The following is a 26,291-nucleotide window of genomic DNA, read 5'->3' on the forward strand; positions in this document are numbered from 1 at the left end:
TGTAGGTAACAAATCACACAGGAAAAAGTGATCAGTAATTGATTCTGTCCAGTTCATGGTAGAAAACTCTGCCTCAATATGATTGATGCTAAGAACGTTAAGCAACATATACATACTAATTTTCCGCTTCATGTTCCCAGGTCTGGTGCCTGTACATTTCTTCCTAACTTTAGGGCTAAAGGTGCTACCTTTGAATGAGATCTGAAAGATACAAAAAAAAAATCAGTTCATGCAATGTTGAACTTTCGAATATTAAATAGCCTTTATCAACAAGAATGCAAATGCCTTTACTAATGCAGATTCACGGCAATGGGACACTGGCACAGGGGTGGATCTATTATGAAACTAATGAAGCTTAAGCTTCAGGGCCCCTAATCCCGGAGGGGCCCCAGACGCGACTTTAGTCCACATTGCTTAAAAATTTTGGGTCTACTGTATGAGAAGGGTTTTTAAAAAAATAATAATATTAATAATAGTGTAATTCAATACAAAATAATAGTTAAAATAAAAATTAAAAGGTTTTTAAGTTTCATGCAGGCTAGCCGTAAACAAAAAAAACGTTCAAATTAAGCATGTTTCATTCTAAATATGTTTAATATAAAATAATTATAAATAATTTAAAACACTATTAACATTTATGACAGAAATACAAACAGTAGATGACGTGTCGTAACAAAAAAGGGAACCGTTGAAAATGCAATCACAATGCTAATGTGAATTTTCACCGTGATAGCACTCATGATAACGATCTAGACAAGAATTGTTTTCAATAAAGTGTTCATAAGGATCCAATATTTTAATTACCCCTACTCAAAAATAAATGTTATATTTAGAAAAGTAAGGTAAGTGATAAAGGTGAAATAGTGTTAGATTAGCCTAAACCTATTGTTTTTATGAAAAGGTGAACAGAGGGTAGGCTACGACCGCATAGCTTAGGCTAATACTATATTGCAAGTATTTATGAAAAAGTAATAAAAGGGTGAATTTGTGTTAAATTACAGGTGTTTATTATGAAAAGTGTTCAAATAATGGTAAAATTGTGTTACATTACCTTAACCTATGAGTTTTGGTGGCCTAGTCTTGCCTAACTTAGTCTAACCTAGTGTAGGCTAGCTTGAACATAGCCTAGTTTAGCCTATTCAGCTTATTTATTATAAATCTTTAAAAATGGCGCTTTACTTTCTGAGAAGGGGATGAATGTACTCAGAACTTTGGAGAATCATGAAGACACCATGGAACATAAGAGGGCGATGTTGTGTTGGATAACAAGAAAGTCAAATAAAAATACTGTGGATCAGCAACTTGAAGAACAAATGAGAAAAACAATACAGTACTATTTTGAAGTACTGAAAATAGTTGTAGCTGTTATAAAGTTTTTAAGTGAAAGAGGTTTGGCATTTAGAGGTCATGAGGAGAAGTGGGGCTCACCAAATAATGGAAACTTCATGGGGGCCATTGAACTTATTGCAGAGTTCAACCCATTTTTACATGAACATCTCGAGAAATGTAAAAATGAAAAGGTAAATGCTACTTACCTATCCAAACCCGTGTATGAGGAATTGATAGAATTCATGGGAAAACATGTGCAAAATGAAATTGTGAATCAAATCAACAACCTAGACACCAAATACTACTCTATTATTGTTGACTCCACGCCTGACCTGACACATGTTGACCAGCTGGTAATTGTGGTTCGATACTGCTATAATGGAAAACCCTGTGAGAGATTTTTAACATTTTTACCGATAGAAAACCATTCATCCATGACCTTGTTCAACAAAATACAACAAATCCTGGGTGAACATAAGCTTTCACTTGAAAATATCCGTGGTCAGTCCTACGATAATGCATCTAACATGAAGGGCTCGGAGAAAGGGCTGCAAGCACTCTTTAAAAACATTAACAGGTACGCAGACTATGTACCATGTGCAGCCCATTCACTTAACCTTGTTGGAGAAAAGGCAGTGTCTACTGTACCTGAAGTTGTTGACTATTTTGGCATTTTGCAGGAGCTGTATGTTTTCTTTTCTGGATCTCCACGAAGATGGGGGATTTTAAACACACAGGGCAATCTACATTTTTCTCTAAAGAGCTTAAGTGTAACCAGATGGTCTGCACACTATGAAGCAGTCCGGGCAATTAAAAATGGATATATGGGTATTTTACAAACTCTCAAACATATTTTTGAAGACTCAGAAGAGAGGCCTGAATGTAAACGAGATGCAAAGAATTTATCCCACAAGTTGGTAAAGCTGGAATATGCTATTTTAACAGTCGTTTGGGAAGAAGTGCTGGAGCGTTTCAAAAAAACAAGTAAGAAACTCCAAACCCCTGGTTTTGATGTATTTGAAGGTTCTCTTCTGCTATCATCTTTACTTTCGTTTGTTAAAAAACTCAGAGAAAATTCAGCCGATAGGATTGCACACTATGAATCAGAAGCAAAAGGTTTGTGTGAAAATATCACCACAAGTTATTTTGATGCTTCCAAACGCATTGTTACAAGGAAATTTTCAGGTGGAACAAGTGGTATTGCTTCTTTGAGAAGAGCTGACAAATTTAGGATAGAAGTTCTATATCAACTCTATGACTGCTTGATAATCCAGTTACGCAAGAGGATTGACCCATATGAGCAGATTGCGAAAAGGTTCAAGTTCCTCTCAGAATTGGTGAACAATTCTGAAATTAATGAGGACAGTATTAAACTTATAATATCGTATTACAAAGATGATATTGACCACAAATTAGTAAACGAGTGTTATCAATTCAAAGAATATTTGCACCTGAGGAAACCCCAGAACACAGAAGAAAACACTCCATCTAAAATGCAATGCGCAGAAGTTCTTCAGCTTATTTGTGAGCAACACCTAATTGAAGTGTTCCCCAATATTACTAATGCGCTTAAACTGTACTTGACGATGCCTTTCACGAGTTGTGAAGCAGAAAGGAATTTTTCAAAGCTATCCTTTATAAAGAACAAATTTTGGTCTACCATGACTAAAGAGCGCTTAAATTCTTTATCCATATTGTCTCTAGAAAATGACATTGCAAGGAAGCTCTCATATGACAAAACTGTACGTGAATATGTTGCTAGAACAAACAGAAAAAAAGAGTATTTTGTAAAATGTGCTTCATGTAGTATATATTCTCAGAGGTGTCTAAAATAAAATATTATATTGACTGTGGTCTTTTCTATGTTTTATTTCATCATTCTATGATGCATCATGCATGTATAACATTTCCCTAATTTTCATCCCCCCATAACTCGAAAACTATAAGGCATAGGAAATTTTTATTCACACCAGTGACTTTGACATATGAGATAATCGAGTACATCAATTTTAATCAAAATCTGAGATGTAGTGGTTACATTTTTTAAAAATTTGTGATTTGTCGTGGAACAACCCCATTGAAGAAGATAACAGTGGTTACCCAGGCCTCGTTGCTGGTTGCGAAGGGGCCGCCATTACAGTTCAAGCTTCAGGGCCCCAAAAATGTAGTTCGCCACTGCTCTGGCACGCAGCTCGTTTTGCTCCTTTCCTCACATTAAGTTTCAACTGGTCAGCTACTGCTTTGAGCTGTTCAATGGCTAAGGCTGCTAACTTATGCCAAGTTAAATCATTCTGTTCCATGAAAGATTTCACATTAGTCAGCCATTCTACTTTTTCATCTTAATATTCATGAAGCCTACTGCTGTAGTCCTCTTAAAGAAACAATTTCAGCTATTGAACTTTTTCCTTCTTGCTTCCAGTTCATTCCATCAATGTCAGATTCAGCCCATTTACTCCAATTTTTTCAGATCCTGGATGCAGCTCCCAATTCTATAACGGACAAGGGTGAGAGAGACTGAAACCTAAATTCTCTTCCTTTAGTGTTCACAATCAGTATGTTTTTAGAAGGGCAAATGTGTGTGTTTCTTAATCCTGGAGGATGTGGCCAATTTGAATAACCAGCAGCAAGATTTTGTATATTTAAATACAGGCAACTACTTATTCACACACTCACCCTGAAAATCTAACGCTACCTTACTCACTTGGCACTCACACGCAGATTCAAGAAAATTACAGTTCAAGAGAATAGTGAGCTTTTAGAAGTCATAAACAAAAGAATAGTTTGTTATTCACTTGTTAGGATCGACTTGGCAAAAAGCATTGGAGGTCATTGTGAAGAAGGCCTTTTCACTCCTGATGGGTATTCTAGGCAAATTCAATAGTTGAAGTGATTTATCAGGATTATCGCAGAATTCCCTCGAAGGTACGAATTTCCAGCAGCTCACAAAGTTAGGTACTAATGGTCTTCTTACGAAGAGGTTGGTTTTCTGTACTGGTGGACTTGAAAAGAAATATGCTTTGAGACCTTACGATATTGTAGTCTCCTGTCTCAAGACATAGATGTTGAGGCCTTTACCGCTGTTGCTGTTCCTTGTTGTGTTTCGCAGACCGTCTGGTTTCGGCCTGATTCTTGAGGTAATAAGATTTGTTATTTGAAGACAATACAGTCTGGTGACCACATGATCAATACTTCTATTGTCCAGCCAAAATTAGAAGTCATTGCTATAGAATGGAGAATGGATGGTGACCGTACACACCTACTTATGATTTAATTGGTTTCTCTACAGCTGTCATTAAGTTTTGACCTCGGAGACAGTAAACCTATGGCAGCAACCTAGAGGCTGCACTAGCCGTGGATGCAAATCCCGTAATGGCCACTAACTCTCATGAGATTTCCTACATGGAGTTTGCGTGACGAGATCTCGGAACATAGAAACATAGAAAATAGGAGCAGGAGTAGGCCATTGGACTTCTTGAGCCTGGTCCGGCATTTATTAATTTCATGGTTGATCATCTAACTCAGTAACGTGTTCCCGCTTCCCCCCACCCCCCTCTCCCCATGCCTTTTGATCCCTTTTAACCCCAAGTGCTATATCTAACTCCTTCTTAAAAGCATACGTTTTCACCTCAACTACTTTCTGTGGTAGTGAATTCCACAGGCTCAACACTCTCTGGGTGAAGAATTTTCTCCTCATCTCAGTCCTAAATAGTTTACCCCGTTTCCTCAGACTGTGACCCGGTTCTGGTTTCCCTTGCCATCATGAACACCCTTCCTGCATCCACCCTGGTCTAGTCAGTTAGAATTTTATAGCTTTCTATGAGATCCACCCTCATTCTTCTAAGCTCCCACAAATATAATCCTAACTAACTCAATCTCTCCTCAAATGTCAGTCCCCCATCCCAGGAACCAGTCCAGTAAACCTTTGCTGCACTCCCTCTATAGCAAGATCCTTCCTCAGATAAGGAGGGCAAAACTGCACACAATATTTGAGGTGTGGACACACCAAGGCCCTGTATAACTGCAGCAAGATATCCCAGCTCCTGTACTCGAATCCTCTCACTATGAAGGCACAACATACCATTCGCCTTCATCATAGCCTACTGTAACTGCTTGCTTACTTTCAGTGAATGGTGTACAAGGACATCCAGGTCTTGTAACTTATCAAGGTTCCTTAAACAGCACCTTCCAAACCCACGACTACTACCATCTAGAAGACAAAGGCACCAGATACTTGGGAACCTTAGCACCTGCAGGTTGCCCTCCAGGTCACTCACCATCCTGACTTGGAAATATATCGCTGTTCTTTCACTGTCGCTGAGGCAACATCCTGGAACTTCTTCCCTAACAGCATATGGGCATACCTACATCTCAAGGACTGCAGCGGTTCAAGAAGGCAACTCACTACTAACTTCTGAAGAGTAACTAGCGATGGGCAATAAATTCTGGCCTAACCAGCCACGCCTACATCCAGTAAAAAAAAAAAATTTTAATTCCTCTTTCCCAATCTATAGCTATTCAAATAAAGATCTGCCTTCTTGTTTTTGCTACCAAAGTGGATAACTTCACTTTTATCCACATTATACTGCATCGGCCATTGTAGATGCCTACTTGCTCAACTTGTCCAAATTGCACTGAAGCATCTCTGCTTCTTCCTCACAGTCTACCCTCCCACCCAGCCTTGTTTCATCTGCAAATTTGAAGATAATACGTTTAGTTCCTTCATTTAAATCATTAACATACATATTGTGAATAGCTGGGGTCCGAGCACTGATCCCTGCGGTACCCCACTAGTCACTACCCACCACTTGGAAAAGATTTCCAGTAGATTTGTCAAGTGTGATTTTCCTTTTGAAAATCGTTGCTGACTCTGTCCGATCCCGTCACTGTTTTCCATGTGCTCTGTTATTAAATCTTTTCTGATGTACTCTAGCCCCACTACCAATGTCAGGCTGACTGGCCCATAATTCCCTGTTTTCTCTCTACCTCCCTTTTTAAATAGTGGGGTTATATTAGCTACCCTCCAATTTGTATGAAGTGTTGCACAGACTACAGAATATTGGGTGATGACCACCACTACATCCACTATATCTAGGGCCACTTTGTTAAGTACTCTGGAATACAGATTATCAGGCCCTGGGGATTTATCCCGTCAATTTCCCAACAGCATTTCCCTACTAATACTGATTTCTTTCAGTTCCTCCTTTTCACTAAACCAAATGTTCCTCAACATTTCTGGTATGTTATTTGTGTCCTCCTTTGTGAAGACTGAAAACCAAAGTATGTATTTAGTTGGTCAGCCATTTCTTTGTTTCGTGTTATAAATTCCCCTGTTTCAGACTGTAAGGGACCTACATTTATCTTCACCAATGTTTTTCTCTTCACATACCTACAAAAGTTTTTACAGTTAGTTTTTATGTTCCCCACAAGCTTACTCTTGTACTCTATTTTCCCATTCTTAATCAATCCCTTTTTCCTCCTTTGCTGAATTCTAAACATCTCCCAATCCTCAGGTTTGTTGTTTTTTTTCTGGCCAATTTGTATGCCTCTTCCTTGGATCGAATACGGTCTCCAATTTCCCTTGAAAGTCATGGTATGGCCACCTTTCCCATTTAATTTTGCACCAGACAGAAATGAACAATTATTGCAGTTCACCCATTCATTCATTGAATGTTTGTCATTGCCTATCCACTGTCATCCCTTTAAGCAATGTTCCCCAATCCCTCATAGCTAACTCGCACCTCATACCATAGTAGTTTAGTATATTTAGATTTGGGATCCGAAATCTAATCTAGTTGATTCAACTACGTCACTCTCCATCTCGATGAAGAATTCTATCATTTGATGGTCGCTCATCCCCACAGGGCATCCCTATATCGTTTGTACCAATGCATACCACGACCACTGACTGTTCACCCTCCACCCTCCAGAATGTCCTGTAGCCACTCTGAGACATCCTTGACCCGAGCACCAGAAGGCAACATACCATCCAGGAGTCTTGTTTGTGTCCACAGAAATGCCTATCTATTCCTCTACAAGTGAATCCCCTACAACTGTTGCATTCTGACATTGCTCCTCCAATCCCATGCAGCAGAGTCAACCTTGGTGCAATGCATTTATCTGTTGCTACTTTCCCCTGAGAAGCTATTCCCCCAACGGTATCCAAAGCGGTATATCTGTTTTGCAGGGGAATGGTCACAGGAGATTCCTATACTGCCTGACTGGTTCTCTTGCTCTGCCTGGTGGTCACTCATTCCCTTCCTGCCTATGGAGTCTTAGCCTGCTGTGTGACCACCTCTCTAGACGTGCCATCCATGATACTCTCCGCCTCACGGATGCTCCACAGTGTCCCCAGCCGCCGCTCCAGCTCCGAAACCTAGGCTTCCAGGAGCTGCAGCTGGAGACACCTCCTGCATACATGTGGATTACACAAACCAAGGGTTTAGAAAAACACACCACTGCATACTTTTTTAAAAATTCAGAACACCTTCTCCTCACAGAGAGTGAGAGGAAATCAGTGCAATTTGCCTGTCTCTCCTGTCTGTAACATAATTGTAGAAGATGGAATTTAATACTATCTACCGTAAAATATTACTGAGGGGGCTGGGGTTAGAACCATAGAAACGTTACGGTGAAGGAAGAGGCTATTCAGCCCATTGTGTCTGTGCCAACCCAACAAAGAGAAAAAGAAACGAGCCGCTCATTTTAATCCCACTTTCCAGCTGCGGGTCCATAGCTTTGCAGGTCACAGCACTTCAGATGCAGATCCAGGTAACGTCTAGCTCAGTTGGCCAGATGGCTAGCGTGTGGTTCAGAATAAATGTCGACAGTGCACATTCAATTTCCATTCTGACTGAGGTGGACTTGGAATTTGCCACTTGGCACCTTCGCCCCCTCAGGACGGAAGGCTGTGTGGCAAACCATCACTGATAAAAACTGCCCAGAAACTGGCTCAGGTGAAGCATCAGCAGACAATGAAGCAAGGACCTGCCTTCGGGCAGAGTACACGCCAACAAGTTAAACTGTTATTGAAGTTATTAGGTTCCTTAAAAGGGATTAAAAAGCTCTTTTGAAGAGAGGAATATTGAAGAGTATGCAGGCACATATGGAGTAAAGACACTGGTGTAAACTTGACGTGCAGAAGTCCCGTTTCTCTGCTGTAATCCTCTACAATTCAATGAACAGACATTCTTCACTGCTACCATACAAACTAAAATCTGATTGACAGTCAAACATCATCTCAGGTAAACAGAACCATCCAGGCTCTGAACTGTGTCCAAATATTGTGTTATTTCTTCAATATTGCACCATTTCCTTCAATGGTAACAAAGTAATACTGAATCAAAGCTGAGCGTTGTCCTGTTCACTTTCTCAAAGTATTAAATCAAAGGATCACCAAATAGATTGGAAATGTTGTTACATGCAGCACTCTTCATTTTCACCAATCACATTTGCTGGTCTCAGCTCTAACCTACTTCTACTGTCCCAAAAAGGTGAGCATCTCTCTGGGGTATTAAATTCAGTCAGTGACATTGTTTCTTCAAGACACAAGGTGCTGAAGAGTTGGCTTCAGTCTGCCTAATTTCTTTTTGGAGAACAATAGATGAGCTATATCAGTCAATGGCAATTGCACTACACTATTTAATCACTGTTCATCTTTTCCGTTCATTTACATTTCACTCGAGTGACAAGATTTCCCTTTTCTCTCTCTCTCCACACAACTTATACACTTGGATTTCATTAATATTTAATAGGGCTATTTTTTTTAACTCGAGGAGGAAATCGGGGGTGCAAGAGTCACAGCGGGTAGTCAAAAGTCTCACTCGACCACGTGCAAGGGCCAGAAGGTGTTTACTGTTTGGTGCCATGTGCACACTCCAATTTTGAATCTGGTCCAAAATTGATGGGATTACATCATTGCGGAAGGGTAGGAGACATAGTTGGAGAGGGTCATGGCAACATTCCCAGGAAGTTACGTTTGTATTGGCAGGTGGTCAACAAGGCCGCAATTGATGGGAGGGGTGGGGAGGGAGGGGCGCTGGGGAATCCAAGTTTTCCTTCTCAAGTCAGAATGCATACTTCCCTTGCTCCCAGCCCACCAAGGAACCTTTGGAAGATGCTTTTAGGATCACTAGCCTGGCCTGGATCCTTGCTGCCACCAGCTTTTGTTCAAGGTTAAATTGGCATTCATGTCCTAGTTATGTTACTGGGATGCAACATCCCAAATCAAATTAGGCCTCTGCTCATCTGGGCTAGAGAACCTTCCTCTGCCTGAATTTAAGCACAGTAAGAAGTCTTACAACACCAGGTTAAAGTCCAACAGGTTTGTTTCGATGTCACTAGCTTTCGGAGCGCTGCTCCTTCCTCAGGTGAATGAAGAGGTATGCTCCAGAAACATATATATAGACAGATTCAAAGATGCCAGACAATGTGTGGTAGTATGTATTAGGGGTCATGTGGGACTGTGAAGCCGTGATGCTATTGGCTGACAGATCCCGGGTCCTGGTTGGCTGTTGACTCCTGGCTCCGCCCTGAAGGCGGAGTATAAGAACCCGAGCTTCTCCCCGCCGCTCCATTCTGTTGCTGAACTGCTGGGGACAAGTCTCGCTTAATAAAGCCTCATCGACTTCATCACTACTCGTCTCTCTCGTAAGTCATTGTGCGCTACAATTTATTAAGCGAGCTTAAAGGACTATGGAGCTCCGGATCGCCCCGGAATGCCTGCGGATCAGCCCCCACGCAGCGAACTCGGCAGCAGTTTTTAAACACTGGCAAGCTTGTTTTGAAGGCTACCTCCGAACAGCCCCCGGCCGGATCACAGAAGACCAGAAAATGCAGGTCCTGCATTCGAGGGTAAGCCCGGAAATTTACCCTCTCATAGAAGACGCAGAGGATTTCCCGACGGCGCTCGCAGCACTGAAGAGCATTTACGTTCGCCCCGTGAACCAGGTCTACGCACGCTACCAACTCGCAACGAGACGGCAAAGTCCCGGAGAATCGTTAGAGGAATTCTACGCCGCGCTGCTAATTTTGGGACGGGGCTGCAGCTGCCCGCCGGTGAACGCGATTGAACACACGGACATGCTAATTCGCAATGCGTTTGTGGCAGGTATGAACTCTCCCCAAATCCGCCAAAGACTTTTAGAAAGAGAGTCGCTAGGACTCTCAGAGGCACGGGCCATTGCAGCTTCCCTAGATGTGGCCTCGCAAAACGCCCGCGCCTACGGCCCCGACCGCGCGGCAGCCCCTTGGGCTCCGTGGACCCCCGTCGCGACAAACCCCCCCCCCTCCCTCACAGGCTTGAACGGTTAAAGCGCCAGATCATCCCGGGGGGGCCCGCTGCTATTTCTGCGGGCAAGCGAAACACCCCCGGCAGCGCTGCCCGGCCCGCGCAGCTATTCGCAAAAGCTGCGGCAAGAAGGGCCATTACGCGGCTGTGTGCCGGTCCCGGGGGGTCGCCGCAATCCCCGGAGAAGAACGAGCCCAGCGCATCCCAAACGCTCCCCAACCCCCCCCAGCGCCCCATGTGCGACCCGCGGGCGCCACCATTTTGGGTCCCGGGCACCACGAGGGGAGGATGGGCGCCGCCATCTTGTGACTCCCCAGCCACGTGCGATTCATGGGGGCGGCCATTTTGTCCACCCCCGACCACGTGCGATCCATGGGGGCGGCCATTTTGTCCACCCCCGGCCGCGTGCGATTCATGGACACCGCCATCTTGGATGACAACAAAGGACCCCAGCATCGACGGCTCCACGGGGTCCGAAGAAGACGCCGAGACACTACGACAACGACTGGCTTCGGTGACGCTGGATCAATCACGGCCCTGGACGCTCCAGACGACGACAACAACGGTGCTGATCAACGGACACGAGACACATGCCTGATCGACTCCGGGAGCACCGAAAGTTTCATTCACCCTGACACGGTAAGACGCTGTTTTCTGACCATCCATCCAAGTACGCAAAAGATTTCCCTAGCTGCAGGATCCCACTCCGTAGAGATCAAAGGGTTCTGCATCGCGAACCTAACGGTGCAAGGGAGGGAGTTTAAAAACTACAGGCTCTACGTCCTTCCCCAACTCTGTGCGCCCACATTACTGGGATTAGATTTCCAGTGTAACCTGCAGAGCCTAACATTTCAATTCGGCGGCCCAATACCCCCACTCACTATCTGCGGCCTCGCCACTCTCAAGGTTGAACCGCCGTCCTTGTTTGCAAACCTCACCCCGGATTGCAAACCCGTCGCCACTAGGAGCAGACGGTACAGCACCCAGGACCGGATATTTATTCGGTCTGAAGTCCAGCGGTTGCTGAAGGAAGGCATAATCCAGGCCAGCAATAGTCCCTGGAGAGCCCAGGTGGTAGTAGTAAAGACCGGGGAAAAGCAAAGGATGGTCATAGACTATAGCCAGACCATCAACAGGTACACACAGCTAGATGCGTACCCTCTCCCCCGCATATACGACATGGTAAATCGGATTGCCCAGTATAAGGTTTTCTCCACCGTGGACCTCAGGTCCGCCTACCACCAGCTCCCCATCCGCCCAGGTGACCGCAAGTACACAGCCTTCGAGGCAGATGGGCGTCTATACCACTTCCTAAGAGTCCCATTTGGTGTCACGAACGGGGTCTCGGTCTTCCAACGGGAGATGGACCGAATGGTTGACCAGCACGGGTTGCAGGCCACGTTCCCGTATCTCGACAACGTAACCATCTACGGCCACGATCAGTAGGACCACGACGCCAACCTCCAAAAATTCCTCCAGACCGCTAACGCCTTGAACCTCACATACAACGAGGAAAAGTGCGTTTTTAGCACAAACTGGTTGGCCATCCTGGGATACATAGTGCGCAATGGGATAATAGGCCCCGACCCCGAACACATGCGCCCCCTCATGGAATTTCCCTCCCTCACTGCTCCAAAGCCCTGAAACGTTGCCTGGGGTTCTTTTCATATTACGCCCAGTGGGTCCCCCAGTATGCAGACAAGGCCCGCCCGCTAATACAGACCACTACCTTCCCCCTGTCGACAGAGGCTCGCCAGGCCTTCAGCCGCATCAAAGCGGATATCGCAAAGGCCACGATGCGCGCCGTCGACGAGTCCCTCCCCTTCCAGGTCGAGAGCGACGCCTCCGACGTAGCTCTGGCGGCCACCCTTATCCAAGCGGGCAGACCCGTGGCTTTTTTCTCCCGAACCCTCCACGCCTCAGAAATCCGCCACTCCTCAGTGGAAAAGGAAGCCCAAGCCATAGTGGAAGCTGTGCGACATTGGAGGCATTACCTGGCCGGCAGGAGATTCACTCTCCTCACCGACCAACAGTCGGTAGCCTTCATGTTCGATAATGCACAGCGGGGCAAAATTAAAAATGACAAGATCTTAAGGTGGAGGATCGAGCTCTCCATCTTCAACTACGAGATCTTGTACCGTCCCGGAAAGCTGAACGAGCCGTCCGATGCCCTATCCCGCGGCACATGTGCCAACGCACAAATAGACCGTCTCCAAGCCCTTCACGAGGACCTCTGCCACCCGGGGGTCACTCGGTTCTACCATTTTATAAAGTCCCGCAACCTCCCCTACTCTGTGGAGGAGGTCCGTACAGTCACCAGGAACTGCCACATCTGCGCGGAGTGCAAACCGCACTTTTTCAGGCCGGATAGAGCGCACCTGATCAAGGCTTCCCGCCCCTTTGAACGCCTCAGTCTGGATTTCAAAGGGCCCCTCCCCTCCACCGACCGCAACACATACTTCCTGAACGTGGTGGTCGAGTACTCCCGTTTCCCCTTCGCCATCCCCTGCCCCGACATGACAGCGGCCACAGTCATTAAAGCCCTTGGCACCATATTCACACTGTTCGATTGCCCCGCATATATCCATAGCGACAGGGGGTCCTCCTTCATGAGTAATGGGCTGCGCCAGTTCCTGCTCAGCAAGGGCAAAGCCTCGAGCAGGACGACCAGCTACAACCCCCGGGGGAACGGGCAAGTAGAGAGGGAGAACGGCACGGTCTGGAAGACCGATCTACTGGCCCTACGGTCCAGGGATCTCCCAGTTTCCCGGTGGCAGGAGCTCCTCCCGGACACTCTCCACTCCATCCGGTCGCTGCTGTGTACCACCACTAACCAAACGCCCCATGAGCGCCTCCTTGTCTTCCCCAGGAAGTCCTCCTCCGGAACGTCGCTGCCGACCTGGCTGGCGGCCCCAGGACCCATCTTGCTCCGGAAACATGTGCGGGCGCACAAGTCGGACCCGTTGGTCGAGAGGGTTCACCTCCTCCACGCGAACCCGCAGTACGCCTACGTAGCGTACCCAGACGGCCGACAGGACACGGTCTCCCTGCGAGACCTGACGCCCGCCGGCAACACACACACCCCCCGACACCGATCATCCCCTCCCTGCCACCGGCGCACCCCGCGACCGCCCCCTTCCCGGGAGGATCAGTCCTCCTCCCGTGTCCGCTCAGGAGTGAAACAGGAACAAACACCGAAACGCTCCCGGAGCCGACAACGCCGGAACAAGCACCTGCACCACCACCGGGGCTGAGGCGATCGACGAGGAAGACCAGACCGCCCGCTCGACTCATGGCATTGGCGTGACACCAAGAATGTTGTTGGACTGTAACAAAAAAAAATGTATCTTACTAATATTGTAAATAGTTTCACAAACCTTGTACATAGCCCAGTGTAGGGCTAAAACTGTAATGACATGCCCAAAATTTTCCTCCCAGGACCAGCCTTGTAAATCCCTACCACCATGCGAACCACCACCCCGCCGGGTTCATTTTTAACAAGGGGTGAATGTGGTAGTATGTATTAGGGGTCATGTGGGACTGTGAAGCCGTGATGCTATTGGCTGACAGATCCCGAGTCCTGGTTGGCTGTTGACTCCTGGCTCCGCCCTGAAGGCGGAGTGTAAGAACCCGAGCTTCTCCCCGCCGCTCCATTCTGTTGCTGAACTGCTGGGGACAAGTCTCGCTTAACAAAGCCTCATCGACTTCATCACTACTCGTCTCTCTCGTAAGTCATTGTGCGCTACACAATGCTTGGAATGCGAGCATTAGCAGGTGATTAAATCTTTACAGATCCAGAGATGGGGTAACCCCAGGTTAAAGAGGTGTGAATTGTGTCAAGCCAGGACAGTTGGTAGGATTTCGCAGGCCAGATGGTGGGGGATGAATGTAATGCGACATGAATCCCAGGTCCCGGTTGAGGCCGCACTCATGTGTGCGGAACTTGGCTATAAGCTTCTGCTCGGCGATTCTGCGTTGTTGCGCGAATTTAAGCAAGTAAAGATGAGGGGCCTGAATTTATTGGGAGTGTGACCTTACCACTCCCCCCAGTGCAGTTTCTCCTGAGCAAGAGGTGAGGAGGTTAAAATTCGCCCATTTTCTATGCTCTTGTGTTCCAGTATTTACAAAGTTTTCATTTTTCTTTCCCGTGACTAAAGTGTCTACTATCCAGTCCCGGCTGGGGATATCCAACGTTTTAGAGCAGGAGGCCAGATGTGTGTGATAAAAGCCAGAGGTGGGATTCTCCGTTTCTGAGACTAGGTGTTGACGCCAACACAGAATTTGTGGACTTTCACGGCAGAAAAACTGACGCCACACCTGGACCGATTCCGCTACTATTGAGGGGCTAGCACCAGTGCCGCGAGGAACACACTCGATTCCAATGAAAAACGGTGCGGGATTCGTCGGGTGCATGATTGACACTCAGGAGGCGGACAAGCTGCAGTCGCACATAGACATTGCACTCGCCACACTCACTTATCTCAGCTAACAAGATGGCACTAGTTGTGTTGGAGTGTGCCCATACAGCTGATGGGTCGGCTGGGGCCAGAGGGAACCCAGGGGGGTGCCCTGAGGGTCATCTATATGACCCATGGCACTAAGTTCAAAGTGGGCTGTTAGCGGTGTGCGCAGCTGCATGCCTACCTTGTCAGCTGCGGCAATGGTGAGCCCTGCCCCTCCACCCCGACCCCACAGCCCACCTCCTGACCACCCCCCGCCAATCCCCCCCAGCCCTGGCAGGAGCCCCCCGTCCAGCGGCACAACTGTCACCAAATTATGGCGATGTTGGACACTTTCTGAACCCCCTCTCTCTCCCTCAGCAGCTGCCACGCCGGTTTCACAATTTTTAAAAGCACAGGTGAACCGCGCCATCGGGAACTTGGTCCATTGGAGGCGGAGAATCGCGGAGACCCCATAGAATACCGGGTCGAGCCAGCTAATGATATGCAAACGGTGTCTACTGTACGTGTGTTCCAGAATGCATGGACACCACTGCCGAGGTGCTGGAGTGATGCGATTTCACGTCAGATTGGCGCCTGCCGCAATTTTGGTGTCGGAACCGATTCTCTGCCCAATCGCCTTTCCCGATTTTGGCATTGGCTAACAGAGTACAATTACGCAACAACGCAAACCCCACACTCCAAAAGGAGACCATCATAAGCTGCCCCACTTCCCTTCCCTCCCACCCAGTTTCCCTTAATTATGTTGCATCTCCTGTGCTTCACTTTTGTGCCATTTTATACTATTTAAAACAGCCGCACAATGTCAGAAATAAGAAAAATGGAGGCCCGAAGAAATGGTTTGCTTTGATCACATCAGGTCATCGTGTAAATCATGCCCACTGTACCTTGAAGAGGATGTACAGAACGTACATAAATAATGCAAATCCATACACAGGTATGACCTGGGACATGAAGCTTTTGTTGCCGCCTCCATTATTCCCAGCCTTTGCCTTGGCGACTGATTCTGCCTGATGGGATCCCGGGAAATGAGGATGCGCTGACCATTGCTGCTTATGCTGTGAGAACATTGGCCGCTGCCTCATGGGAGAAAATCGATCTGCAAAGTAAAGCCAAAAACAGTTCATATTTTCACTGTTGATTTTCAATGGCAGATTTCAATTTGTGCAAAGTTTGAATTCTGATGCTTTTGAATCTTTTATAAGAGCAATAACTCCCCAAACCTAGCTTGAACAGCTGAATCTCTGGTTGCAATGTTATTAGTCACATACGAGTAGCAGTTACACAATTTAAAACTACATCACACTGGCTACCTGAAACCTAGGTTGGTGGATAGAGGTAGAAATCGATTGCTAGAATATGTGGTTCATTGGTAAAGTGCAGCAATATCAGTGAGCTGGGTGGTGATTGTTCTGCAGAACGCATGTACTGTTTTGTAGGGATGCAATGGGTCAGAATCAAGACATACAGCAAAGGTGTGAGAATTGAGAACAACCTTTTGGCAGTTGATAGTGATTATGAAAGCTCTGTGATGAATATGGATGCCTACAATCAGATAACACAGATGATGCAGCTATAAAAAGCCCCAGTTAAAACACAGCAGTTATGGGCACCACAAGTTGCGAAGGATATATTCGCCTTGGAGGAAGTGCAGCATAGATTTACCAGAATGACACTGGACTCGAAGAGTTAAAATTACGATGAGAGGTTATGCAAATGTTATCTTTCTTCCTTGGCATTTAGAAAGTTATGGGGTGATTTGATTGGCATTTCAAGATATTAAGGGGAACAAATAAGGTAAATAAAGAGAACTATGTCCACTGGTTGGAGAGTCCAAGATTAAGAGGCATATCCATAAAAATAGAGCCTGACCTTTCAGGTATGAAATTAGGGAACAATCTGACAAGCAGAGGACGGCTGACGTTTGGAACTCACTTCCAGGATCAGCAATTGATACTAGATCAATTGTTAATTTTCAACCTGACATTGACAGATTTTTGTTAGCTAAAGGTACTAATTTTATATGTGATAGTAGCGGGCGCACTCCAGACCCAGTAGACCGTAAAATATCGCAGGAAAACGTCAGGCACCCGTCCAAACGTCATCATGCTTGCGTGCTACATTACGGTCGGCGGGCACTCACAGGAGTCGAGACCACGCCTACTGACAATTAACCAGCCAGCTAAGGCAATTAAAAGGGCAATTGACAAAAGGCAGGGGGTGGGGTGGGAAGGGGGTTCCTGCAATACCGTCCAGAGTGGCGGTTATCAGCATTGTCTGCTGCACTCTACCTGGCACTGGCAAAGGGTGCACACACTCAAGGATGAGGTAACCCAGGCAGCTCCACACCCTTCAGCGGAAGACTCTACAGATGGTTCTGGTGAGGAGCACGGGCAGGTACAGGGGGAGGTGAGGCAGATGTAATGAACCCTAAGGGGCAAGATGGAGGCCTTGATTCAACACTCCTTTAGGTGCCTGCCAAGGTTTGCCTTCAATCTCAGTGCAAAGGTGCCATTCCACCTCCTTCACACACATTTCTGAGAATGCAATGAAGTGACCCCAGTATCGCCTGAAAACCTTTGCAGTCCCTGCTATCTATCATAAGACACTGACGAGGCCTGCACCTACGGAAAACATGAAGGACAATCAGGGCATTGAAATAAAGTTTTGATTCATATTTTTACCAGAGATGCAAGCAAGGAGCTAAAAATAAAGTTCTTGCCACAGTTACACAAAAACAATAAATAGCACTAATGAAATCAATGAACGTTACCCATGAAAACCTGTGTTTTCGGTGCTTTAAACGTACGCTTGCAAGTGGCACATCCTGGTGCGCCCCTACCCCCACTCGTTGGCAGTGACATTGGGGGCAGATTGCTGACTCTGCTGTCATGCCGGCCTGATGACCTTGACAGTTGTCCTCTGGATGGCAGTGCCTGAATAGGGAGGGTGCGCCCAGCGTCTTGACTGGGCATTCCTCAGTCATGTGGCCTCAGAAGATGTCTTGATCACTGGCAGAGAGGCAGAGGAGCTGCCGCCCTCATCTGCAGCACCGTAGCAGGAGAACAGAGACGACCGGCAGCTTGTCTGCCAGCTTGAAGCACATCTGCGTCTCCCTGCCCAACATGGATGGATGGGCACCAAGCAGAGAGACTAGGTGTATCATCCATCTCTCACACTGGCAGTGCACCCTGAGATCAATGGGGGCTCTTCTTCAGAAGTCCTCATGTGAGATAAGATAACCCTACATTATTTTCAGTCTCTGCCTGTCCCGCTTCTGTCCACAGGATTCTTGCCTTCCTCCAAGATAGCTGTCTCTCCATGACCTGAGGACCTTCCTCAATGTTCACACTCAAGCTCAAAGGTGTCCATCTCAAATGCACTCAGGGTGAGCAGGTTGGCCGCCTCACAACCCATTGCTGTACGCTCAATGGCATTATGGCTTCTGTTTTCCGAAACATATAAAGGCCCACTGATTACTCCATTCTCTACCTGTAACACCATACCATGCTCATGTACCTCCCCCCACCCGCCCCCATGAACGATGTTGAAGTCCCCATCACCTTTGCCCACCTGACCCTTAGCTGGAACCAGGGCTTCCGATCCCATCTCCCAGCCTTAACAGGCATAGGTATATGTGCTTCGTGTTACTCTGATTCTGACACCTCTGAGCACTGCCAAGGACGGCCTCCCTTCCAGACTGCACACTGCATCATGCTAACTCGGTACTCACCCTTTTCAAGCACAGAAGACGATTGAACTTTTATTGGCACTGTATCCAGGTGTGGCGCACCACGCCGTGCTCGCTGACCTGGGCTGCCACTTCTGCCCAGGCCTTCTTAATTTGGTGGGATGGCCTCCTCTTGCCACCCTGCGGCAACAGCTCAAGCTCAAGGAAGGATCACAAACAAGAGGAAGATAAAGGAAGCTCTTCAAAGTCACCTTGTAGGCTTACCTCAAAAAGTGGAACATGGATGTCAAAGTCTGGGAGACCTTTGCTCAGAAGAGACCTACTTGGAGGAACCTCCTGATTGAAGGGTCACAATTCTTCGAGAACACCTGACGGTAAGAGAAGGCCCGGAAAAGGAGCCTGAGAAAGGGATATCTGTGACTTACCGTCCAAGGACTAATGCCACCTTTTGCAAACTCCTGCCAAGTGAGCGATTGAAGATGCGGCTCTAGGATCAGGCTCATCATAAGAACATAAGAACTAGGAGCAGGAGTAGGTCATCTGGCCCTTCGAGCCTTCTCCGCCATTCAATGAGATCATGGCTGAGCTTTTGTGGACTCAGCTCCACTTTCCCGCCCGAACACCATAAACCTTTATTCCTTTATTCTTCAAAAAACCATCTTTATCTTGAAAACATTCAATGAAGGAGCCTCAACTGCTTCACTGGGAAGGGAATTCCATAGATTCACAACCCTTTGGGTGAAGAAGTTCCTCCTAAGCTCAGTCCTAAATCTACTTCCCCTTATTTTGAGGCTATGCCCCCTCAGCCGCACAAAGACCCACAGAAGCCGTGACCAGTAACACTGAGTATCTTAGATGGACAATAATACCCGTTAGCGGATGATCACCACAATCCATCCATTGTAGTCCTTTTAATGGAATTAACAGCCTCATGACACACCTAAGTTTAAAATAATATATCTCTTCTTTTCATTTTATTTGCATTTTAAATATATTTATAAACGCTAAACACTAATAATATAAAACATTAACCACTCTTTGTGTGAAGAAGTGTCTCCTTATCGCTGTCCGAAATGGTTCACCCAGAATCCTCAGGCTGGCTAGCTGAATTGCTCTTGCAGAGAAACGGCACAGTGATCTGAATGGTTACACCATTCTATCATTCCATTCCATTAAACACCCATTCGGACTACTGATGAAAGTGGTGTTTTATCTGGGGAGTGAAGCCAGAGCCAAGTCCACGGCAGCACGGCTGGCTCAGCTGTACAGCGGGGCACAGAAAAGATTGGAAGAGCAATAGCGATGGGATATTCGATATTTAGGGGGACAGACAGGAGTTTCCGCAGCTGCAGACGTGAATTCAGGATAATGTGATGCCTCCCTAGAGCCAAGGTCAAGAGCGTCCCTCAACGGCTGCAGAGCACTCTGCGGGGGGGGGGGGGGGGGGGGGGGGGGGGGGGTGAACAGCCAGCGGTTGTGGTCCATACCAGTACCAATGACATAGGGAGAAAGAGGGATATGGTCCTACATTCAAAGTTTAGGGAGCGAGGTAGGAATTTACAAGCAGCATCCTTGATCATTTTCTTCACTGTTTGCATTGCATTTTCAGTTCTGACTTGCAGCTGTCTTACTCTGAGCCAAACAACAAAATGTGATAGAGAAGATGTTAAGTTACCAAGGTACTTACTCCACACTGTTAAGAAATAGATGTTGTTATGGACCAGGGTTTAGAGAACCCCAAAGTGTAACATGGAGCTCACCTTACCCACAACTTTTAATAGATTGTGGTATGGGAAGCACACGGCTCACTTTACAGGTAAGGTCTCGCAGAAAATGGACCAGTGTTTTTAAAACAAAACAATGTTTATTCTATGAACTCAAGTTAACCTTTCTAAAACAAACAGTGAACATCTTAGCAACCAGTAAATCAAATACACCCCCAAAGAATACAATATTTTCTGTAATCTGTATGCTGTTCTTTTAACATCCAAAAGACTTAACAAACCTCGAAACAGGAGCACATCAGGGTTTATATTCAAGACTGAAAACATTTATACTTCTTCTCAATTCACCAAATGATCCATAGATAGTTTTTTGGATGGCAGAGATCAACAGCAGTGCAGCTCACAGACACACCCAAGCTCTTCTCAAACTGAAACTAAAAAAGCAGAAGTAGAGCTCAGCTCCACCCACACTCTGACATCACTCCAGTAACATGAGCAGCTCCATTTCTTAAAGGTACATTTCTTAAACACCCATTTCTTAAAGGGTACTCTCACGTGACCCCACCCCAAGAAAAAAAATCCCATCAACTTCAAGATGGTTTCATTTTTCACCTTTTCACCATCCTTTAAGAAATGCACACAGTAAATATACTTTTCGTTTAAAAAAAACAACACACGCAAGCGGGTACAATAATATAGTCCATTTTTATTCCTCTTCCTCCAACTGAAATTCGTCTCGATTGACAATCTCTTTGAACAAGAAGGTCTCTGCACGATCCATCCATTTCTCTACGCCTCGGCATTTCTCTTTGAAGTCAGATAATTTAGTTCAATCTGATCATAGAGTCCCTTGCAATTCTCCAACACATGCGCATTGTTTATCACAGCTTTCAGGCAGTCAAATGTCTGTCGAAAGTCTGCTGTCCATTGAAATTTTCGACGTTTCTTAAGCAAGTCCATCAGTGGAGCAATCATGCGACAAAATGTTTTCACAAATGTTCGAACAAATCCACTCGTGCCAAGAAATCGCATTATTTCCCTTTGTCTCGAGGGTATCAAAAACTCCTCAAGGAAAGTGATTCGGGCTTTTCCAAATTCACTTTTGGCTCGGTTTATCACCAAACCCGCCTCCAGAAGTCGATCGAATAACTCCAGATGTTTCAAATGTTCTGTCCTGGGGCAGGATTCTCCCCTACCCGGCAGGGCAGGGGGTTCCGGCGTAATGGAATGGCAGGAACCACTCCGGCGTCGGGCCGCCCCAAAGGTGCGGATGTCTCCGCACCTTTAGGGGCCAAGCCCTCACCTTGAGGTGCTAGGTCCGCGCCGGAGTGGTTTGCGCTTCACCGGCTGGCGGGAAAGGCCTTTGGCGCCACGCCAGCCGGGGACGAAAGGTCATAGCCGAGTGACGCGGGTCGGCGTATGCCATAGTGAAGACCATAGCGAAGGCGTAAGAAAAAGAGTGCCCCCATGGCACAGGCCCGGCCGCGGATCGGTGGGCCCCGATTGCGGGCCAGGCCACCGTGGGGGCACTCCCCGGGGCCAGATCGCCCCGCGCCCCCCCCCCCCCCCAGGACCCCGGAGCCTGCCCGCGCCGCCTTGTCCCGCCATTCAAAAGGTGGCTTAATCCACGCTGGCGGGACAGGCATTCCAGCAGGGGGACTTTGGCCCATTGCGGGCCGGAGAATCGGCGGGGGTGGGCCCGCCGACCGGCACGGTGCGATTCCCACCCCCGCCGACCGGCGCGGCGTGATTCCCGTCCCCACCGAATCTCTGGTGGCAGAGACTTTGGGACACAGCGGGGGTGGGATTTACACCAGCCCCCGGCGATTCTCCGACCCGGCATGGGGTCGGAGAATCCCGCCCCATGTCTGGCTGAAAATTACCAGATCGTCGATGTATACCGCACAATTGGGTAATCCTGAAACGACTTTGTTGGTTAACCGTTGAAATGTGGCTGGGGCGTTTTTCATGCCAAATGGCATAACCTTGAATTGGTATATACCATTTGGAATCATAAAAGCTGAAATCTCCTTCGCCTTTTGGATAAAGGTACCTGCCAGTAATATTTAAGTAAATCCAATTTGGAAATAAAAACTGATTGTCCCACTTTCTCAATGCAATCTCCAAACGTGGGATAGGATAAGAGTCCGTTCTTGTAACTGCATTAACCTTTCTATAGTCCACACACAACCGTTGGGTACCGTCTGGTTTAGGTACCATCACTATGGGTGAGCTCCATTGGTTGCAACCCACTTCAATTACGCCATTTTTAAGCATACTCTCAATCTCTTTGTTAACCTGTGCCAATTTTAAAGGGTTAATTCTATATGGATGTTGTTTGATTGGAACAGCATTTCCCACATCTACATCATGTATAGCCATTTTAGTACTTCCCAATTTATCTCCACAAACTTGCCCATGTGATATCAATATCTCTTTCAGGTCAGTTCGTTTTTCCTCTGGAAGATAACTCAACAATTTATCCCAATTTTTAAGAACATCCTCATTTTCCAATATCATTTGAGGTATGTCAAATACACAGTCATCTGGTTCGTCACTTTGAGTTAGAATCATTAAAACCTCCTCCTTTTTCTCTCCTTCCCTTTAAAGTACCTTTTAAGCATATTCACATGACACACTCGGTGAGTCTTCCTTCTATCTGGTGTTTTTACCACATAATTCACCTCACTTTGTTTCATTTCAATCTGATAAGGTCCACAAAACCTAGCTGTTAAAGGTTCACCTACCACTGGTAACAACACTAAAACTGTATCTCCACTGGCAAAACTACGAACTTTGGATTTCTTGTCCGCTACCCGTTTCATCACATTTTGTGCAACTTTTAAATGTTGTCTAGCCAATTCACCTGCTCTATTTAATCGTTCCCTAAAATTTTACACGTAATCCAATAATGTAATTTCCGATTTCTCACCCACCAATTTTTTCTTCATCAATTTAAGTGGTCCTCTTACCTCATGACCAAAAATTAGTTCAAAAGGACTAAATTTGGTTGACTCATTAGGTGCACCCCGAATTGCAAACAGAACGAATGGTATTCCTTTATCCCAATCCTCTGGATAATCTTGATAATAAGCCCTCAACATTGTCTTTAATGTCTGATGCCACCTTTCTAACGCTCCCTGCGATTCTGGATGGTACGCAGTTGATTTCAATTGTTTTATTCCTAAGCTACCCATAACTTCTTTGAATAACCTTGAGGTAAAATTTGATCCTTGACGCGATTGTATTTCTGTGGGTAGTCCATATCTACTAAAGAATTTAAGTAACTCCTCCACAATCTTTTTAGCTGTAATATTACGTACCGGAATGGCCTCTGGAAACCTAGTAGACACATCCATTATAGTCAAAAGATATTGATTCCCACTTTTTGTTTTCAGAAACGGTCCTACGCAATCAATTAGGACCCTTGTAAAAGGTTCCTCAAATGCTGGAATGGGTATTAAGGGTGCTGGTTTTGTCACTGCTTGAGGTTTCCCTATCACTTGGCATGTGTGACATGATTGACAAAATTTAACTACATCTTTATATAGTCCAGGCCAATAAAAATGTTTCTGGATTTTAGCTTGAATTTTCCTTATTCCCAAATGACCTCCCACTGGTATCTCATGTGCAACTCGCAACACCTCCTTTCTATACCCTACCAGCAAGACTACTTGATGAACTTCTGCCCACTTTTCATCCGCCTGCATATGTAAAGGTCTCCATTTTCTCATCAAGACATTACTTTTACGGTAATAACACTCTGGTATATACTCAGATTTCTCTTCCGTGTACGCTTTCTGATACATCCGTTTTATTTCTATATCTTTTTGTTGTAACTCCGCCAATTTTCCTGAACTAAAAATATCCACCTCATCCTCCACCTGTTCTTGTTCTTTTTCAACCATCTGATCAAAAATCATTTCTGATAATTGCACTTCAACTTCATCTTCACTCTTTGATTTCTCCTCTTGTCTTAACCTGTGACTTTGCAACCTTGATACTACACAATCCATAAAAATCCCAGGATATTTGTCCTTCAACACTTCAGTTGTCTGATTTTCCACTGGCTTATCAACCACAGTAGGCATCACTCCCACTTGCGATCCAGCTATATCATTACCCAAGATAAACTGTATTCCTGGACAAGATAATTTCTCTATTACTCCTACTACCACTTCACCACTCTTCACTGGACTTTCCAATCTTACCTTATATAATGGAACGCAGACTTGGGGAGAAGCCAGAAGTCCAAGGTGATCCAAAGATTGGCGACACTTTAATACGGCCTGTGAAGGTTACCTAGTGACATTTCTGCGTATTTGACAGAGTGTGTGGAAGCCTCACTTGCATGCACATAGTGATCCAGGGAAGAGAAAAATCAGAAGGAGAGGTTGAAACCCTGGGGTGGATCCTTGGTGAAGACATCCATGAGAAAGTGTTGCTTGGGTGAAGATTCTAAGTAAGCTTCTTTGAGAGCTGGTGTTCAAGACAGAGTTCCAGTGAGATGAGACCAGATGGCTCACGATGCGACAAACCTCTGGAGGGAATTAAAGGTGGCATCTGTCACTTGGTTTCAGAGTGTGGTGTGTGAACCCAGTTGGCCTATTGGTTTTCATGAACTGTTTATTTACAGAGTATTGACAGTCAGAGAGATCTAGGTATACAGGTCCACAGGTCACTGAAAGTGGCAAGACAGGTGGAGAAGGTAGTCAAGAAGGCATACGGCATGCTTGCCTTCATTGGCCAGGGCATTGAGTATAAAAATTGGCAAGTCATGTTGCAGCTGTATAGAAGCTTAGTTAGGCCACACTTGAAGTATAGTGTTCAATTCTGGTCGCCACACTACCAGAAGGATGTGGATGCTTTGGAGAGGGTGCAGAAGAGATTTACCAGGATGTTGCCAGGATGGAGGGCATTAGCTACGATGGGAGGTTGAATAAACTCGGTTTGTTCTCACTGGAACATCGGAAGTTGAGGGGCAACTTGGTAGAGGTTTACAAAATTATGAGGGGCATAGACAGAGTGGATAGTCAGACTTTTCCCCAGGGTAGAGGGGTCAATTACTAGGGAGCATAGGTTTAAGGTGCGAGAGGCAAGGTTTAGAGGAGATGTACGAGGCAAGTTTTTTTTACACAGAGGGTAGTGGGTGCCTGGAACCCGCTGCCGGAGTGGGTGGTGGAAGCAGGGACGATAGTGACGTTTAAAGGGCGTCTTGACAAATACATGAATAGGACGGGAATAGAGGGATACAGACCCCGGAAGTGTAGAAGATTTTAGTTTAAACGGGCAGCATGGTCGGCGCAGGCTTGGAGGGCCAAAGGGCCAGTTCCTGTGCTGTAATTTTCTTTGTTCTTAGTTCTACTAAGAACATTGGAGTACAAGATAGATTTTTGTAACTTGTGTTATCCTTACAAATCTGCATATGTGTGTAAAAGTATAGCTGGGATGAAGGTGCAGGATATCAAGTTAATCTTTTCATGTATAATAAATGCTTCATTATTTTGTTCAAAGTTCATCGGCAGTCCTGTGACTCTGTTCAGTAGCAGCCTATCACATACCTAAGGGATCTATCAAGCCGAGTTCCACCTTGGGATCTGACTTGCCCAGTAGTGACATCAGCTGGGATTGTGATAACACAGGTTGAGTACATTGGCACAAGGCTTATGTATATAATATATAGTGCCCGTTTTGAATTGAGTAATAATTCCCCTGAGAAGAAGAATTACAGGGTAGTGTATTATTGGAATGACAGTGTTGAGTTGAAAAAATACATTGCAAATTCCAAGTCTTTTGACTTC

At 46.0% G+C, this 26,291-nt stretch overlaps 1 protein-coding gene across 3 annotated transcripts in view; it reads right to left on the reverse strand.

Moving 5' to 3' along the window:
* Positions 1-26,291, reverse strand: part of ric3a (RIC3 acetylcholine receptor chaperone a) — a 161,229-nt gene that overhangs the window by 84,882 nt on the left and 50,056 nt on the right. For all 3 annotated transcript variants that reach the window (XM_072466441.1, XM_072466439.1, XM_072466440.1), the window contains exons 2-3: positions 15,963-16,174; positions 117-201 (exon numbers count right to left, since the gene is read on the reverse strand). In XM_072466441.1, coding sequence (XP_072322542.1) covers positions 117-201; positions 15,963-16,174 — 297 coding nt within the window. The remainder of the gene's footprint in view (positions 1-116; positions 202-15,962; positions 16,175-26,291) is intronic.

The sequence above is a fragment of the Scyliorhinus torazame genome, chromosome 10, assembly GCF_047496885.1.
Source record: "Scyliorhinus torazame isolate Kashiwa2021f chromosome 10, sScyTor2.1, whole genome shotgun sequence".
Classification (NCBI taxonomy): Eukaryota; Metazoa; Chordata; class Chondrichthyes; order Carcharhiniformes; family Scyliorhinidae; genus Scyliorhinus; species Scyliorhinus torazame.